At 32.7% G+C, this 19,802-nt stretch overlaps 1 protein-coding gene across 1 annotated transcript in view; it reads left to right on the top strand.

The window, feature by feature from the left end:
• The window catches only part of LOC129002530 (metabotropic glutamate receptor 2-like), a 37,545-nt gene extending 21,841 nt beyond the window's left edge, over positions 1–15,704 (top strand). The window contains exons 8-16 of the mRNA XM_054430403.1: positions 906–1,184; positions 2,812–2,961; positions 4,959–5,092; positions 6,010–6,335; positions 6,675–6,837; positions 7,561–7,774; positions 11,017–11,168; positions 13,616–13,775; positions 14,403–15,704. Of these exons, the coding sequence (XP_054286378.1) occupies positions 906–1,184; positions 2,812–2,961; positions 4,959–5,092; positions 6,010–6,335; positions 6,675–6,837; positions 7,561–7,774; positions 11,017–11,168; positions 13,616–13,775; positions 14,403–14,536 (1,712 nt within the window). The 3' untranslated portion in view covers positions 14,537–15,704. The remainder of the gene's footprint in view (positions 1–905; positions 1,185–2,811; positions 2,962–4,958; positions 5,093–6,009; positions 6,336–6,674; positions 6,838–7,560; positions 7,775–11,016; positions 11,169–13,615; positions 13,776–14,402) is intronic.
• The last annotated feature ends 4,098 nt before the right edge of the window (positions 15,705–19,802 follow it).

The following is a 19,802-nucleotide window of genomic DNA, read 5'->3' on the forward strand; positions in this document are numbered from 1 at the left end:
CTTGTAAAAGGTGACAAGTTGAGTTGATTACATACTTCAATCTCTTTGATCTTTGAGATTCTCTTGAAGGAAGCATTTTTGCATAGCCTTGGGGAGAAGGAAAGCTACAAACATTCTGATTGATAGAATTTGCATATGAAATACGAAACTTGTATCCATACAGAAGATTTTATCTCTAAGTACATTACTTTTCATAAAAAACAAGCAAGGTTTGTTGTGAATAGTTTGTTGAGTTTTGCACAAAAGATTATCGATACAATCAATGTTTGGCGTTAAAGTAATGTTTTAGTAGAGATGATTTAATATATTTTCCTTTTTAATAATGAAAAATGTCATTATTGCGACATTACAAAATGAAACTTGACTTATCGTCTTGTGGCAAGCATTTTTCTATACCAGAGAATATTTGAATATTTATTGCATGTATAAAAAACATACAACATGTTTGCTTTTCTAGCGTTGAAAATGTAATTCACTGGGTATAGATTTCGGTCAAAATAATGGCTATACAACACTATTAAGTTATTACTAATCATGTTTAAATTACACTGAAGCACATACCACTTTTCAGCAAACTATGCAGTGGGTACATGAATGTATATAACTCCATTTATATAATACATCAAACCTAGGAGCGTTCCCATCTCAATGATTGATTGATTGATTGATCTTTTCTATATTTCTATATGTTCTTCTTCTTATATCCAAACCTCTGTTTGTGTTTCGTTACCTACTTACTTAAAACAACCTTTGGTGTAGTTAAATAATTACGTTCACTTTATCCATGATTACATTTGTTTACTACTACTTTTTCGAGTAACAAATTCACTCACCCCACGACTATCAACACCATCAGTTGATCAAAAATACAATAAATGAAATTACCATTTGTCCTACCATTCTAGAGTTCTGGGAGGACCACTTCCAATGCCGCTACCCCAACAGCTCCAACACCCCCTACAACCGCAAGTACACCACTACCTGCGACCCTTCCTACAGACTTCCACAGGACACCGCGTTTGAGAATCAGCTGCAATTCGTCAGCGACGCTGTAATGGCCTTTGCTATAGCTCTGCGTGATATGCATGCAGCATTGTGTCGTGACCAGTTGGGACTCTGTCCTGCCATGAAGCCTACCAACGGACCTGATCTCCTGCACTTCTTGCATGGCGTCACTTTTACTGGTAACTGAATGTTAAGGCCTAAATGTTATATTATGTATTCATTACTAAAATCGAATGGTAATACAATTAATATGAAAGCGACTACTGTATTAACGTATATTGTATTTTATTTTTTTATATTTTGAGTCGTAATGGGGTAGGTGGCACTTGTAGGTCTAATAATGGTAATTTACCATTACCTTTCAAACACCACATACTTAGAGTGTGACATTACTGTTACATAAAGGTGTTACTTACGTCTGTCTACATGGGACGATCCGGTTATGCTAAAAACGTGACCAATTTGTATACAGAAAAATTACTTTTCAGGATATGTAGGGTTTATAATAATCAAATAGTATGTCAACACAAGGAGGTTAAAGGCAATCAAAGAAGTGTCAGTCTCCAACAAAAGTAGTGATGGTAGTTGTCATAACCGTATGAGTGTCTAATTCCACTAATGTTACATCAAATATTTTGGGCTGAAAATAACACCTTTTTTATCTAAAAAAATGTAAAACATTATAACGATAACATTAACATTATTACGATTCCTGGCCTGGCATATTTTGGATTTAATAGATTGATCGTTAGGACCTGCAGTGTATATACACAACCCTTAAAATGTGAATGTTTTTTTCTTCTTTATAGACCTGTGGCTAAATCATTGATGATAAAACTCTCAACAGTAAAATACTAATGCTATATAAAGCTTCACTCAGGCTTTATATGTTTCTAAAACAGAATCCATCTAGGTCTACTAAAAGAAATCCTCATACTGATTGGTCTCAAAATTAAAATACAACATCTTGGGAATTTGGGGAGAATTATTATATATTTCTGATGAGATAAAATAATTAATATCAAGATCATTAATATTTATTTTGCAGACATTGAAACATGTCTTTATGTAGGTCTTGTAGTGAACTGTAAAAAAGAGAGAGATGCATAAAAATACCTGGAGGTTTTGCGGAAAAATCTAGAGGTTTTAGGCAATACAATAGAAAGGTTAGCATGCAGCAGAGTATTCCTACTATTGATACAAGGTGCATACCATGCTACCTTCCTACCCAGACACAAATGACATGCTATAAATAGTTCCAATTGTTGTTCTATTTATGTCAAAGTTGGTTGAAATTTTTTTTTCAGAACTACCGTAAAGGAATTTGTTATCTTAAGGAATAACAAAACTGACCCTATCATACCGGCCTAAAAAAAAAAAATTCAAGCTATAAACTGTAAATCCTTCTCAACAGGTGTTTCATGTTTTATACACACAACCATTCCATCGTATATTCCCTTTCAGCATTCCTTTTTCCATACGTATTTCCCCCATTTACCTTGTCGTGTGTTTAAATTTGTCTTGTTCAAGTAAATAGTAAAAGCAACTTACCTTTAAAAGTTAAAAATACTAAATAAATACAAAAAGGAATACAAATGATGCCGAGTTTGAAAGATAAAACCCCAAAAAGGAGTACGTTTAAACTAAGATACAGGTTTGATTATTTTTAATATTAAACAGGTCTGGAAAGACTTTTATAATAGAGCCAACTTGTGAAGGTTCACCATTAGACGATCGATAGTTTTATATTTTGTTTCCACGCTATAACATTTTGTTGAGTTAAATACAATCATCTTTATTCTTCAGGATTGTCAGGGGATGGGTTCCACTTCGACGCCAACGGAGACGGTCCTGCTCGCTACAACATCATCCACTTCAAGCAAATATCTCCTGGGAACTTCCAGTGGGTCCATGTTGGAGAGTATGTAGAAGGAGAACTTACATTGAACATGTCAGGTACGTAGAAAATTCAATTAGGTTTCATTTTGAACTGCAGGCCACGACTGATTACCTTGTTTTGTAAAAACTAGTAACAACTATTATGAATTGTAAAAAGCTATAATTGTATTCTTTCTGTGGTTCCCAGTTTTTTATTATTTTATAAAGAGTTATTTAATAAAGTGAAATAATCTACTATTTAAATACGGAAATATTCAAGGTTATTTTTACTGTATATTTTTTATTCTAATATCTTTACCTACGACCGTTTTTTAAAGTAGCCATTTCAGTTCAGTTCTTAGAATTGAAAAGTTTCACTTAACAGCTGTTTACTTTCATATCAGCATAGTTTCATTTCATATCAGCATAGTTTTTCTCATATCAACACGGGCAACGGACCAATGAGGTTCAAGGATTGAGAGAAAAGAAGTACAATTGTAATACTTCGAACGTCAACTAATCAGCTGATCAGTTGACAATTTTAATTGTTGATCCGGCTTGTTCCTGTTGATACTCGCGTATTCTTAACCTAAGTTCGTGGAAGTTAAATGAAGGTTGATTTTAAAATATCAGTTAGTGAAAGTGATGTTGACGAGATAGAAATGAGAGCATAAACTGTCTGTGCTAATCTTTTGCCACCAAAATCAAAACAAAGGTACCATATGCAAATACATACCAGCAATTCATTAAATGGACGAAACAATATAAGGTTAAATTGATAAATGAAAATGTTCTTCTGGTTTATTTTGAAAACCTCTTAACCACTTTTTCACCCAACTCGTTGTGGACCACATATTCGATGCTGAGATATAACTATAAATTAACTGTTTCACTATATTATTCAGTTGTCCAAAAATATATGCAATATTTCCCTAATTGTACCTGATACAGTATTTATGGTAAGAATGCTGCTAGCAGAACTTATTGCCTGAAAAAGTAACGTATTATTTAACAATGTTTTACAAACACGTAATTACATGAAATCAGCTGATTATACAATAAGTCGTTGCATCACTTTCAGTGACAATGACAATAAACGAAAACATAACCTCTCTAGGAAGTTATGAGAAGTGATTGTTAGTAATAAAAAAACAGATTTTTAGTAATTAAAAAAACGGTCGTAGGTAAAGTAGTGTACGCAACTCGCGTTAATAGTCTTTACGACACTCGTAGAAGTTTTTAAGGCACTCGCCAAGGCTCGTGCCTTAAATTTTCTACTCGTGTCGTAAAGACTAACTTAACGCAATCGTTGCGTAAACTACTATTACAAAACTCCTGATTATATAACAACATTTCAATATAAAACGTCATACAGAGTTTTTTTTTATATAAAACGTTACCTTTAAACCACAAAACAGTTTATCCTACGTTAATTTCTTTAAATCTAAAGCATATTTAAACGTAAATACAAATACAAAAATCTAAATGATGCATTGTATTGCTTTGGTACAGACAAAGCAAACCTGGTGTATTAGTCAGGTAGCCTGTTGATGTCCATGATCAAAGACATAGTCAAGCTGGAGTCAAATACGGATCATTTTAAATTGCATCAATCTAATAAATGCATAAAGATTTTCTGATTCTGATTTCTGATCTTATATCGTGTTATGCTAACCCTCCATCAATTCAACTGGATATTGATTTTTGTATGCAAGGTTATGAAATAGAGGAGAATTAATAGGTTGCTTTGTGTGAATGAGGTTTAATAATATCTCGGGAAATTATTATTATAATTGATAAACTGTTTTACTTCACTTTTCCTTGTTTATAATTTAAATTTTTAAACGATCGTAGAGTGCAATTGAAAATTAATTACTAAGACATAAGTAATAAATTACAGTAATAATAAATAATCTCAAAAAAACTATTTGATTATAACTGTTCACTCCTTCCGTATGATTTGTACGGTTCAAATCCCTACAACGCAATTAAATGCTACCTAACTACAACGCATAACTACACCATACTTTCGTAACTTCATCGTCGTTAATGATTGTTGTTGTTGCATTTTACAGATGTCCAGTTCAAGCTAGGACAGCCTCACCCCCCGGAGTCCGTGTGTAGTTTACCGTGTCAAGTAGGACAAGCCAAGACTTATGTAGAGGGAGAAAGTTGTTGTTGGCATTGCTTCAACTGTTCTACTTATCAGGTAATCCTACTTGTACTGTAATACCTTTCAGTAAAATACTTATCAATCAAATAATTGTAAAAGTGTTTCATTCTTTACATAAATGGTGTAGGTACACTACGAAAATGTAGCCTAGATGTTCAAATATTCGTTTTAAGTCTCTAATGATTGAATAATTATATTTAATCAATAACCCACTGAATAAACCCTGAAGTAAATAGCCCATTTCCAAAAAATGTATGTTTGGAAAAAATGACAACTTAAAGTAGTTTATATTTTCAACTACAATCAACTACAATGGTATTAAAAACTAATATAGATAGTAGTTGAAAAAATATTTATTGTTCTCTTTGAGAAAAACACTGGCTTAGGCTGAGCTGTATGAATAAGACTGAGATTTCAGTGTATATAGAGTCTAAATGAAATGCTGAAAAATAGTTTTAGTTTTTATTATCATCAGACACAATTTTGTTTACAGTTAAAAATTATTAAGCTAATTATATAACTTCACAACAACTACTTTCGTCGTACATAAATCTTTATTAGGGACACTTTCTTGAAAATGAAATAAAGAATAACAATATGTCAAACCTACACTTAATTTCAATAATTTTCTAAGCTTTAAAATGGTCGATTAGTTAGTAGCGGAAATATTACTTAGCAAACAGCCGTTGACGATGAACATCTGGACATTCTGGCTTAAGCCAGAAATTGGAGTTTTTTTTTTCAATTCCAAAAAAATAAATGTACCCCTCTAATAGATTCAAGTTGTTATTTGTATTCTATATTTTTAGATTTTCTAGATTATTCTAGATTTTTTCATTTATAAAATTCGGTAATCATTGTCATCGGGTACTTAAGCACAATAGTAATGAAAATTTATTTTGACCGTACTTTAAAAATCACATCTAATTTTCAACTAGTTACGTTTTTTCTAGATCCGCCACCCTCTAGATGAGACCAAGTGTATCTGGTGCCCCTGGGGTACAAAGCCTGACACTCAGCACCAGTTCTGTCTGGACATTCCCGAAGACTTCCTGCGAGCCGAGAGCGCGTGTGCCATCGGAGCCATGAGCTTCTCACTGACAGGGTGTCTCGTAACACTGTTCGTGACCGGAGTGTTCATACATCACAACGACACCCCGGTAGTCAAGGCTGCAGGTCGAGAACTGACGTATGTTCTGTTGGGAGGTCTGCTGCTGTGTTACTTGGTGACGTTCGTGCTGGTGCTGCGGCCCTCGGACATCGTCTGTGGGGTGCAGAGGTATGAACCAGCGAGCACAGAATATACAATCAACTAGATATGAATACGCTCAAACATTTTATACACTCTTACATGTAATATTCGATTCAATGAAATGTTTCTTGTCTTTCCTTATCTGAAATACTTCATTCAAACATATTTCCACCATTAGTCTTAGATGTAAAGTCAAAGAGAGATAATTTATCAATCAATAAGTAAAATCTACGAATTTCGGAAGTCTAATTCAGCCTTATTTGTTGACGATACGGTTTGATAGTTTTGTCATGTTATTCTATAGTAAGGCATTGCCAGCTGATGTTGGAAATATTTACGTAACAGTATTCAATCCAATATGTGCAGGTTCGGAGCTGGGTTTAGCTTTACCGTTGTTTACGCCGCATTGCTGACCAAGACCAACCGTATCTCCCGTATCTTCAACGCGGGTAAACGCACCACCAAGCGACCTTCCTTCATCTCTCCACGCAGTCAGCTGATCATCTGCAGCGCTCTCGTCTCCGTACAGGTGATAAAAATCCTCAACATGTACCACTTCAAAATTGATTCCATTGCTAGTCAATGTTTTCTCTCCGTAGTAATAGGTTTTGTATTGAAATGGCACTGTCCTAAACTAAAGCCTTTACTCAACAACCTTTCCAGTTGAACTAGTAATTCTGTTTAGAATAATGTTTGAAATGGATTTCCAGTTGGAATAAATAAATAAATAAAAATAAAACATGTGAGCAGGCAAAGTATTGGACTTGGGTGGGTAATTTAATTTCGCTTATCTGATGACAACTAGGTCACTGCTAAGCAAAGTAAATACTTTGACACTTATTGATCCTATTGTTCCAGGTCGTATCTCTTACACACTAATAAATTATCATTTTACTGTTCTATTTTGTAAAACCTACCAAGTTAAAAATGTGTGCTGAAATAAGACCAGGAAGAATAGGTTTTTTTAAGCAGAATGGCAATTGGGCTATACGAGTGATGAAATTCGTCTTTAAACTAACTTTGTGCATTTAAAAAATGAGAATCTGTGTTTTGGTTTCAACTAGAACATTTTGCATCATTAAACAACCTTTATAATCATGGCCAAATCAAGGTTCTATTCCATCCCTATCTTAACAGTAAAATTTCCTAGAATTTTAACAGAACTTTGAAGTGTATACAATGTGAATTCTAGTTTTTATGTATTCATTTACGAAATATTGTAAACATGTAACATGTCCTCTCTACTTCCCAGCTGCTCATCAATGCAGTGTGGATGGTTGTATCGACTCCCCGTGCCATCCACCACTACCCCACCAGGGAGGACAACCTCCTGATATGCTCATCCTACGTGGACGCCTCCTACATGATCGCCTTCGGGTATCCCATCGTACTGATTGTCGTCTGCACCGTGTACGCTGTGCTGACCAGAAACATACCTGAGGCATTCAACGAGTCTAAGCACATAGGTGATGTATGACCACTGAAGACGTTTTATCGGTTTTATCCTATCCTTTTTTTCCTATGACAGTAGGCACGAGCCTGGGATTGTTTTTAAAATTACTTCAGGCTATACCTAGGGGTTGCGGCATTTTCATGTGGATAAAATCTCTGGTGATTTTGTGGGATTTGAACCCGGGGCTCAGGGACTGAAGTCCCACGCTCTAACCTCTAGACCAGCTCGCTCCCCCTTTATCATACCCTTCGATGTTATTATAACATGAAAACGTAGTAGAATGAGCATTTTATAAGCGAATAGATTTCTATCTGTTAGCGTTCTGTAAATTGTTGAGTTATGTTATATATTTTATAGCTTACACTAATTAGGCATTTTAATGTTTGGTATGATTGAAAGACTGTTTTAAACACATTACTTTTGGTGTATAAGACAGAAAACAATGTAGGGTTCAATAGGCTGTCCATATCGCACTTAAATACTTATATTATAATCTAATATAAATAAGAAGAATAGAAACTATTTAGATAGTGAATTATTTTATTAGTTGAGAATACGCTTTTTCATTTGGGACGGTACAAAAATAATATTAAAATAATTTCAGAAGTAACGTTGAATTTAGTTGAAAGCTTTTACAGTTGAAGATTTCAAGCCACATATTGTAACTGGCTAACTGATTGTCCAGAATGTATTCAACTAAAGTATCATGACATGTGTTCAAACGCAGACAAAGAGTTTTTGTTTTCCTTTACATTTTGTTGAAAGAGTATTTCGTCAGAACACACACAAAACATAATTTCCCACGTAGCTACATCCTTTCTCCTTGAGAACATTTTATCGTGACTAAACTAAACGAAAAAAATTTTTTACTTGAATTAGGTTGAAACTCAATTATCTGAACGATATTGAATAATTTGTAAATATTTTCCCTGGGGGATTTACTCTGAATACTTTTATCATTTTATTTTGATCTCTCTGAGCTCACTACATTATCCTCCGTGTAGGGACCAAATTCCCATGTGACATACTGTTGTGCTTTATAGCCAACGGTATTTACATATGGCACTCTGTGTGCATGTTACATGATATAGAGTGGTTTATTAATGCTGCTATGGCCGCTGTGGTACATAAACATTTTGAATACGTAGGTTAAAGAGAACCAAATTAATTCTTCGTATAATGTATTTACATAACTTACTTGTATATGTTAATAATGAAGGATAGGTACCGGGTAAGCAGTCAGGGGGCTTCGGCTCTCATGACAACAAATAATAATAATAATAATAATAATAATATATGTTAATTCTGATTTAGGTAGCGTTATCATAATAATACCCTTACCACAGCAAAACCTGCACACCAAGCCAATTTCTTTTAGCCTGAATATATTTCTACAAATATACAGGGTTAGTAAAAAGTGTGGAGACCCCCTGTTATTTTTTTAACGGCCCATACTAGAAAAACCAAACTCGGCACACCTTTATGGAATGTTATGAAGTACTTTTTGTGCATAACTGCCACTTGGTGTACATCCCCAAAATGGGGGATTTCGGGAGAAATTTAAAAATTTCAAATACAAACACCCATCGAGTGACCCCTCATTTTGAAGGTCCTGGTAAAAAAAAAACCAACAACGAAAATTAGAGGTCTTTATCTCAATCCAGTAAAAAATGGAAGCCAATTGAAATTCTCAGAAGTTAAAATAAACTTGCAGCTTTCCAAGTCTGGAGACCCCCTGTATATTTTGTAACGGCTCACACTAGGACAATTAAACTCTACACACCTTTTCGGCATGTTATGAAGTACTTTTTAAGTCTAATAGCTACTTGGTTTCCAAACCCAAAATGGGGGATTTTTGGGGAAACTCAATTATTTTAAATTTTAAGCCCCATCGAGTGACCCCTCATTTTGAAGGTCATAACAAAAGAAAACTAATAACGCAAACTAGAGGTCTCTATCTTAACACAGTAAAAATTAGGCAGTCATTGTATATAAAATTGCAAGTAATTTCTGATTTTTAAAGACTTCAATCAGCTTCCATTTTTTACTAGATTGAGATATAAACCTCTAGTTTGCGTTGTTAGTTTTATTTTACCAGGACCTTCAAAATGAGGGGTCACTCAATGGGGCTTATAATTGAAATTTTTTGAGTTTCCCCCAAAATCCCCCATATTGGGTTTGGGAACCAAGTGGCTATTAGGCTTAAAGATTACTTCATAACATTCCAAAAAGGTGTGTAGAGTTTATAGTTATCCTAGTGTGAGCTGTTACAAAATTTACAGGGGGTCTCCAGACTTGGAAAGTTGCAAGTTTAATTTAACTTCTGAGAATTTCAATTGGCTGCCATTTTTTACTGGATTGCGATAAAGACCTCTAATTTGCGTTGTTGGTTTTATTTTACCAGGACCTTCAAAATGAGGGGTCACTCGATGGGTGTTTGTATTTGAAATTTTTAAATTTCTCCCAAAATCCCCCATTTTGGGGATGTACACCAAGTGGCAGTCATGCCCAAAAAGTACTTCATAACATGCCATAAAGGTGTGCCGAGTTTGGTTTTTCTAGTATGGGCCGTTAAAAAAATAACAGGGGGTCTCCACACTTTTTACTAACCCTGTATATCCTAAAAATATTGTATGTATTTCTTATTTAAAATAATATTAGTTTAACAAGTACATAGGTTTGCTGATACAGAGAAATGAATAGAGTGTTTTTAAGGAAATGTTTAGAGATATATATGGAATACATAAATTTTCCATATTTTTTATCAACATATGGACAAGTAAACCACAACAGTTAGTTTACTTATTTTCCATAAGATGTTTTTTCCTAGCCATTAAGCGCAGTTTATTATTAGTTTATTCCCTGTATGGAAAATTTGCAAAATTGAATAATAAAATTGCTTGACCGCCTTCCAATGGAAATAAACTGCAATCTTCGTAAACCAAAGAAAGAACTAAATTCATTAAGTAATTACGTATAATTCTCCAATGAACATTTAAAACAACAACAAACAATAAACAAAATATTCTAAACACTTAAACACAAAAAATTAGTACAACTATTTTATTATTTAGTTAAAAAAATTACTTTTGTTGTATTTGTTTGACCCTCAAAGTGTATAAATATCACTGCAAACAGATGATCGACAAAAATAGTACAAGGATGACACGTTTTTTTACTTAAATTTAAACAGATAGATTGCCAACAATGTTAGGTCCTAATGTTTAGTCCTGATTCTAACATGTTTATGTGTAGGGTTCACAATGTACACAACTTGTGTGATCTGGCTGGCGTTTGTGCCTCTGTACTTCGGCACAGGCAACAACATGGCTCTGAGGATCACGTCTATGTCAGTTACCATCAGTCTGTCTGCGAGTGTTACTGTCGCTTGTCTCTTCTCGCCCAAGGTAAGTTCATATACTGAACAGTAAATATGAATAAACAGCTTCGTTCTGATCTGCCTTAATACTTGAGTAACCACGTAGCACATAATTTCCATTCAAATGACAAATAAGGTGGATATGCTTAACATATTCTGAAATTTTTTATGGTCTGTTGTTATTAGTAACAATCGAAAGGTAATTTTATAACATTTTGAAATCCTAATGTAGAAGATAATAGAATAAATATTTAAACGAAATAAGTAGGAACCTATTCTACAGGGTGAATAAAAAGTCAATAACCCCCTCGAATATTTTTCTAAGTAAATATACACAGATATCCTGTTCATGGTTTTGCAATCTTAGTAGGAAGTTTCATTTTATTATTTAGAAATTTTTGAGTGTCCCCCAAAAAGGGAGATTTTGGGGGCAACTCAAAAATGTTAAATATAAATCCCCTTCAAGTGACACCTCATTTTGAAGTGTCCACACCCACAGACGACGACCTTTCATCAATATTTTATTTGTAAAATTAATGTAAGAATTAAATTTTGTCTATTTGTGAATAAACGTTTTTTCTTTACGTTTTTGTAAACACTTTAAAATGAGGTGTCACTTGAAGGGTGTTACTTTTAAAATTGTTGAGTGCCCCCAAAATTCCCCCTTTTGGGGGGACACTTAAAAATTTCAAAATCATAAAATGGAACTTCCAGCCAAAATTGCACGACCACCAAAAGGATATCTCTTTATCACTTATATATACTTACTTACTCACTTGAATTTATCACTTAGAAAAATATTAGAGAGGATGGTCTTGACTTATTATTCACCCTGTATATTACTTAAATCGGATATAAATTCGTATGTGCCTTATTTTGTGCATAATATTAATTATTGTTGTTAATCTGTTGCTATGTACTCATAACACGTCTGTACAATATCATAGAGTATTTGCATGTATTGTATATAAATTTCTTAATCCTAGCAAAGGCTGAATGGACTTTTATTATTAATGCTAATGGAATTGTATTTTTGTCGGACAAAGAGCAATTTAAAAGTCATTAGTTACGCCACCTGGAGTTGTCGCATTACATTTCAATTTGACTCAAGCCAATTTGACTAAGTGAAAATTTGTGCGCTTTCTTTTTATTTGAATAATACATTCTTACTCGTTATTGGGTAAATTTGAATAGATTTTTCATTAATTTAATGTTGGTAGGTTTTTTGGCCAACAAAGAGGTTAATTGATTAAGGTGAGAATACGAAAAAAGGTCAAATTAGGAAAAGTTGTGTTCTATACTGGGTAGTTCATAAAAAAGTAGACTTCCGTATTTTAAATACAGTCAGGGTGCAATGTGTCTATATCTGCATGGGTGTTATGCATGAATAATGCAATATAGCCTGACTTGACTGATGCATGAGCTACCCAACACAATTATAGTGGCCACAACCGTTAAATAATGCAGTTACTTAGCTTGTAATAGTTCCGTTACGAAACATTATGACAATAATAATACTTTCTAAACACGCGTCCTTTTGAAATGTTACCATTTCTTTTCTGCTAAAACTTTAATTTAAAATGCTAGTTAACTTTTTAACATGTGTATTCCAAGTTAAACTCTGCTATAAAAAGCGATTGATATTAAATTTATTTAATGTAAATTTTTAATGTAAATGTTATTTTTTATAATAATTTGTATATCAAATCAAATCATTTATTGTTCATAAACACACACACACATATATATATATATATATATATATATATATACACATATATATATATATATATATATATATATATAATGTATAGACAAAAGACATCAGTGTCAAAATAAAAGTCATCAAAAGTCAGTTTTGAATGGCCTAATAAAATAAAAAAAATACAATTTCAATGTATAAAACAATAAGAATTACCTCTTAGTGCACATACCTGGGATCAACTTAGATCACTCAAAATGTGATCAAAATATATCCATATATTGATTAATCTTTATACCTTCATTGAATTTGAGTTTTCACTGACAGTTAAAAAATAATTACTAAACAGAAAATTATTAGACACTAATTGGATAGGCCCTACCCATAAGGTAAACAAAAATAAACAAAATAATAATGCAATGGTAATAAATAATAAAATGAAACTCCAAACAAAAAGTCAGAATACTACACAAAACTTCTCTATTTGTAAAGGCTATATCCTACTTCTTTCAATCACAAGCAATGTTATATTGATTTTAACGTCACAAAATTTAGGTAAGGTTTACACTATCGTATTTATGTCAAATACTTCTAGATTTCATACATTGATTTTAAAGTGTATGGTACTTTACCTACATCATGTATTTTAAAAATAGTGTCATAGAATAGCAAGTAATCTTATCTTAAAAAGTTATAAACTATCCATACATACTGGTCGGAATGTAAAAAGTATACGTGTACTATGTATACTTTACTCGCAATTAAACTTACAGCTGTACATTATCCTGATACGCCCAGAGAGAAATGTTCGACAGAGTATGATGCCTAGTACCAGAAACCGCCACCAGGGTGCCGTCAAGTCAGGTACTAGCGCTAGTGTCGCCGTGGCCGCCGCTCATGTAGACTCTATCATCCCCCCTACAGACGTGACTGGTAAGTGCAAAAAAACTGTGAATAAATCTAAAATCCTTGAACAAATAATCTAAATACCATCGTAATGTGTTTAACTACCTTATTTCGTAGTTGATTAAGGGGTAGATTTAATACTAAATTTGTAATATTAACGATAGTAACCAATGCGATTTTCGTGGTTTAGTTTAAGCAATCCATTTACAAATGAAAATCTGTATCTTTTATAAGATATACAATATTATATAGGAATTACGTTTAAATAATTTAATGAAGGTAAATATAAGGCATTTTTTTATGCAACTACATATTAAGGTATGGTGGCAGACATTTTTCATCACGAAAGGGTATTCATTTACAGATCAAAACAAAAAAAAACACATATTTGTCATTTATGGTATCATTAAATCATTTGGAAAATATCCGCAATAATACCACTCATTTCATAGCATAACATAAACTTGTCTTCTCTTAAAAAATGTTTTTAAACACAGACTACTGTTAAACGATAGTACTATTCAGGTAACAATTTCAACTCCTAATGTATTTTTAAGTTTTTAAACTTTTTGTTACCGACATTATTTTGAATTAAACTATTTATTCATTATATTATGATTTAATAACCAAAGGATTGCAATACGTGTGTTCCAGTAGTTTCCAAAGCGGAGAAACCTCCGGTGTTGAAGGTGAGCAAATCTACCCAGACGTTGTCGGACACCCAGACTAACACCCACACCCACACCCACACCCATCCTGTGACCAACGGCGAACCCAGGGCTGTATAGCGTCAACCCTCCGTGTCCAAGTGTGTAGGCACTCGAGGACGCTCCAAGAAACAGGCTTTTGTCGAGAGTAACCACAAACCTGTATTCGTGTAATGTCTTGTGTATGAAACCTTATCCCGATCCCTTTAAGCATAGCCACGTCTAATACAAGGCCTTGAAGTCGGGGTGTGGCAACGTCGCACAGATACTAAACACAGCAGGCGCTACATTATGAATGAGTGTAAACAGGTGTTTCGTTAAGCCGGCCGTGCGGTGTTGCCGATTTCATCTCACCGCGGCCTTTTATTAGAAAGCGCCATGCTTTGAGTCTTGCGCTATTTATAATAATTTGTCGTAGGATAATTGTTGATAAAAGATACGTTACTTTTAAGTGGTTTACATGGTCCACAAAGGACTTGATTGATTTTGGTAATATGTGGTAAGGCCTATTTTTAAAGTTACTTTAATTATTAAGACTGATGAAAATTGTAAATCGTTTTTTTTTCAATGTATTAAGTTATAACTATTTTGTGTCTGAAAGTCTCGAGAATTTAAATAATTAATACAACCATTAATTATTAACCTTCATTATTGTATAGCGAACACTTTCAACAACAAATGGTACGCAGTATAGCAGTACTCATTATTAATTCTGATAAACAGCAGTTAATGAAAATAAATTTAAATCTTTGGGTGCGTTGCACAAATTAAAAAATAGTAAAATCAAATAAAAAGCAAAATTATGTTTTAAAGATATACTGTCGATGATATGCCGAAAATATGACTATTACTTAAAAGTTTTAGTATACATCAAGTCTCAATTTGGTATTTATAACTTACGACAAATATAATATCGTTCATATCGCAAATTTGGTTCCAGGTATAGGAATTAAACTTTTTGTGAGGTTCTGGTTGCATAGGTAGAACCACTACAGATGTTGTTAATTAGATAAGAGTTAAAAATCGTATCCGATTATATGACATATCGCATATAATCAACAATATTACTGATGTTTAAGGTTAACAACGGTGCTCAACTTCTTTACTCGTTAGGAAACTATATAGTTTAGTGTACAATGAACAACAATTGATTAAACATCACATAGCTATTTTATACGTATTTATAATTATTTCATTTAGTTTTGACTTTGTATTCTATTTACTATTACTTATTAGCGTTTAAAGGAAAATAAAATCATTGGCTGTGAGAATGGAATGTTATTGATGATGACCTAAGTTCCCACATTCACAGAGTGAGATTTTTTGCAACTCTTTTCGGGTTCTGACCCGAGTATAATAGTATAAAAAAACATTTATGAAGTTTTTTTTTAATGCTACAATGTTGAATGAGCTGTGTCAAAACAACGAGAACTGTAAAATTATATTTTTATCAAACGCTTTTACATCGTATGTTGTTGCTTGGTTGAAAAAGTAAACAAATTCAAAATGTGTGGTATTTGTATTAAAGGGTGCCATGCAGTAGTTACTACAAACAACCGGGTGTTGATGGAACTAAAATGAATGTATTTTTCGTTGAGGTCAGGAAAATATTTTGTCTATTTTCTCTAAATCCAGATCAAACCTAAGACACAGAAAAACGGTTACCAGCTGTACCTACCAGCTGTATTTTTTGTTTATTAAAAATCTGGTTAATTTGATACAATAGCGTAGAAACACAAATACAATTTTAAAATCAAAATCGGAGCCAGGCTTTCCTAAACATTCTATTTATGACCTTTTTTCAACTTACCACCAGAGGTAATAAGAGCCAAGATACATTCGATAGATTGTATACGCCTTAACACGATAAGTTCAGTTTTTGTGTTTTTATTTATTTCCAAAATGTCAAAGATTAAATTTGTTGATGCTGCAGAGTAAGACAATTTAACAAAATTTACTAACCTGAACATAACTTCTGTAAGTTTAACCTGATCCAATCTTTGGTAATATTGACGAGAAGGTTCATCAAGACGAGAGTCTGTCAATAGATGAAGCATTTGTACACAAGACGAGGACCCTTAGACTAAACGGATCACCAAAGATCTCAGTTGCTTAGTGTTAGTTCAACAATCAAAATCGAAAGATAAATTTATTCCACTAAAATACTTGAAACACTTCTTTGACTAAAGATATTTGGATTCTCGTGTTACTTTGATGAATGATGGAAAGCATCGTACTATTTAGTTATATGCAAATTATTTTGATAAATACACGGAAATTGCAAGATAAGCCGGAACTAAAATCTAATCAAGAAATCAAATCAAATCAAATACGGTGTTCGGTTGAAGTATTTACTAAGAGAGATGATTTAGTAAGTCAGAAACTGCTAAATAAAATTTTCCACCAAAATAGCTCGTAACACAAGCAACATATCAGCCACACCCAGTTTGGGTTCCATGTGATTATCTTCCACTTAACTCATCAACATAACTAACTTAGTTAGCTAACTCAACTTCCCTCTCTGACCACCAGTTTAAGCAATTTACTCCCTGTATGTAGGTCATCATTGGATTTCTTTGTCGTGACAACTTATGCTCCTTTTATAATCCACATACGCACATTGTTGTTTACTTCGTCTACTGATATGTATTAAGATGGTATAAGTTTGTAGAACTAACACTTCAAATATTTATATAGACTACACTTTATCCGGGGATTGAGTTTTCATGACATTTCAAAGCGTTCAACTCGACAAACGTTTAGTAGAACGGAGACCCTGGTTCTTTTACAATTTAGTAATCCTGATTATGACAAATCTTTCTCAAGGCACAAGCAAAGAACTATTCGCATTGTTTTTAATTAAATGAAACCCAATGACAATTTAGTTAGAAACCCATTCTGTTTTCAATTTCAAAAATGCTGAAACAATATCTGAAATACAAAAACCTCTCCAATAAAAAATACGAACATTAAATTGAACCTGTAACTAAAAAAAACCTGCAAAGGATTATAAATTTGTGTATTCGCACGAAATACTAGGCTTACGATTCCAAAATGGAATTGAACACATACCATAAGGGAAGCACGGTTCAAATCTACAATACTGTGGCAGAAAGCATTTCAGGAGTCCATTCCAGGTGAGTTGACTTTGGATACTCTTGATTTCTCATTACTGTTAGATCTGAAAAACGTAGATATAAAACATATAATATAATATAAATAGTAATATTAAAATTGTTCTATTTATATTTTGTAACAAAATGTTCTACTTCAATACGGTTGCACGGACACGATTAAGTCTCTAATTACAAGCTGTCTTTACTTATGTTTCCTTGCATTTCAAGACACTACATTCTCTCAATTGATTGCGAGAATGAAGGACGCTTATAAAATCAATAACACAAGACAAAAGGTACAATTGCTCTAAGCAACCTTTGGCTAACAATTATTCTTCCTACACAATGCATGTTGACTCAAACTGAATTTGAATTATATACGTTTTGAAATAGTTTGGCTTTTAGTTGTTAACTCTATCTATCCTAAAATCCAATTTAAGTGTTTCAGGTTTCTTAACTATTTATTAAGCGTTATGATTTATATACAGGGTGTCACAAAAAAGTGTGATGGGCTATACAGGACCTAATTCTACATGCAAAAATAAGTCAAAAATGAAGAATAAATTTTTTTGGATTTCGGCTTAGCTTAGCCGTAATCCGCCATTTTGTTTTTTGGGGAAAATATTTATTATTTCAAAATCCCTTTGAGATATTTTTACGAAACTTGGCAAAATTGTTTATTATTATATTATATTATTATATTATATTATATTATTAATTATTAATATTAAAATGTATTAAATGTAATGTTTATGTAACGTATTAAGTAATTTCAGTCTAAATTACTAAAATAAACACAGCTTCTTTATTTATGAACCGATTTTATTCATTTTTGTGTTGTTGGATTTTTCATAATAAATACTAAAACTTTTTTGCCTTACAAAATTTTGATTTAGGTACCGGTTTTCATGAAATTTGGCATTAAAACATTCAAACGGCCACCATTTTGAAATTTGGAAAGTTAAAATAATATTTTTTTTTATAAATGTTACTTACTATAGTGTAAACAATTTTGCCAAGTTTCGTAAAAATATCTCAAAGGGATTTTGAAATAATAAATATTTTCCCCAAAAAAAAAATGGCGGATTACGGCTAAACTAAGCCGAAATAAAAAAAAAATTATTCTTCATTTTTGACATATTTTTGCATGTAGGTCCTGTATAGCCCATCACACTTTTTTGTGACACTCTGTATATAAAACACTAGTCCTAATTGTGGACTTTTCGGGAAAACAATAGCATACATCGAACCATTTCCAATAGAAGGAAATGTTTTGTTAAACTAAAACCAATAGAAAGCACAAGTTTTGTCCCTTTGAGCAGACAAGTTAAATCAAACAGGCGATTTGAGCAGACAAGTTAAATCAAACAGGCGATCCAGCAAATTCCTCTAACTGATGTGGCTGATGTTACACTGTGTTAAAGTTTATGTAACAGATCAAGGGGTATTTTCAATCGGACCAGTTTTAACTAATCAGCTTTTTTTTCAATGATTGAGGTTTTGATATCAGTTTTTCTAACTGAAAAACAGTAAAACATCATTATTTTTAGTACAACTTTTGATCCTGTGAAAAAGCACAACGTCTTAGACTTAGAGTGTTGATTTAAAGTTAGAAGTAGTCTACATACAGTTAGTGACATCTTCGATTGTCTAGTTTTGTTTTACATTATAATAATGTTACATGGGAAACCCTTTTATAAATCTTATATTGATGATATTCTTTTATGTTCACGGTATTATGTAGAGTTGTTACGCACTGAAGTCCAAAAATATAACACCGTATTTAGTTATATTATTTCTTAATTTATCTTAATATCTTAAAGTTTGTTTTTTAATCGCAAGAAACGGTTCTGTTTTACCCGTAGAAAATTTATTTTTGTATTTTACTTTAATTTAAAACAGCGCACGGATTCAATTTTGTAGCAGAATATGTGCTCATGTTACGAGAATATATTCTTATCTAAAATAAACAGTCGGTCATTCATAATTTAATGTGACCAGAGAGTCCGATCTTAATACAAAGTCAGTTCCAAATACAGTAATTATATTCCAGCTTTTTTTATAACCCATTTATTATTCATAAGATTTACCAATATTTTTACTGATACTACCCCGGTGTAGCAGCTTCGGACCATTTTGGTTACATTTATCTAACAAAATTTAATTTAACGCGTATAAAATACATCATGCATAGTTTAATAGAACGCCAAAAAACTGTAGCCTACACATTT

The sequence above is a fragment of the Macrosteles quadrilineatus genome, unplaced genomic scaffold, assembly GCF_028750875.1.
Source record: "Macrosteles quadrilineatus isolate MER2022 unplaced genomic scaffold, UCM_ALF_1.0 Scaffold_9__3_contigs__length_116548681, whole genome shotgun sequence".
NCBI classification, from domain to species: domain Eukaryota; kingdom Metazoa; phylum Arthropoda; class Insecta; order Hemiptera; family Cicadellidae; genus Macrosteles; species Macrosteles quadrilineatus.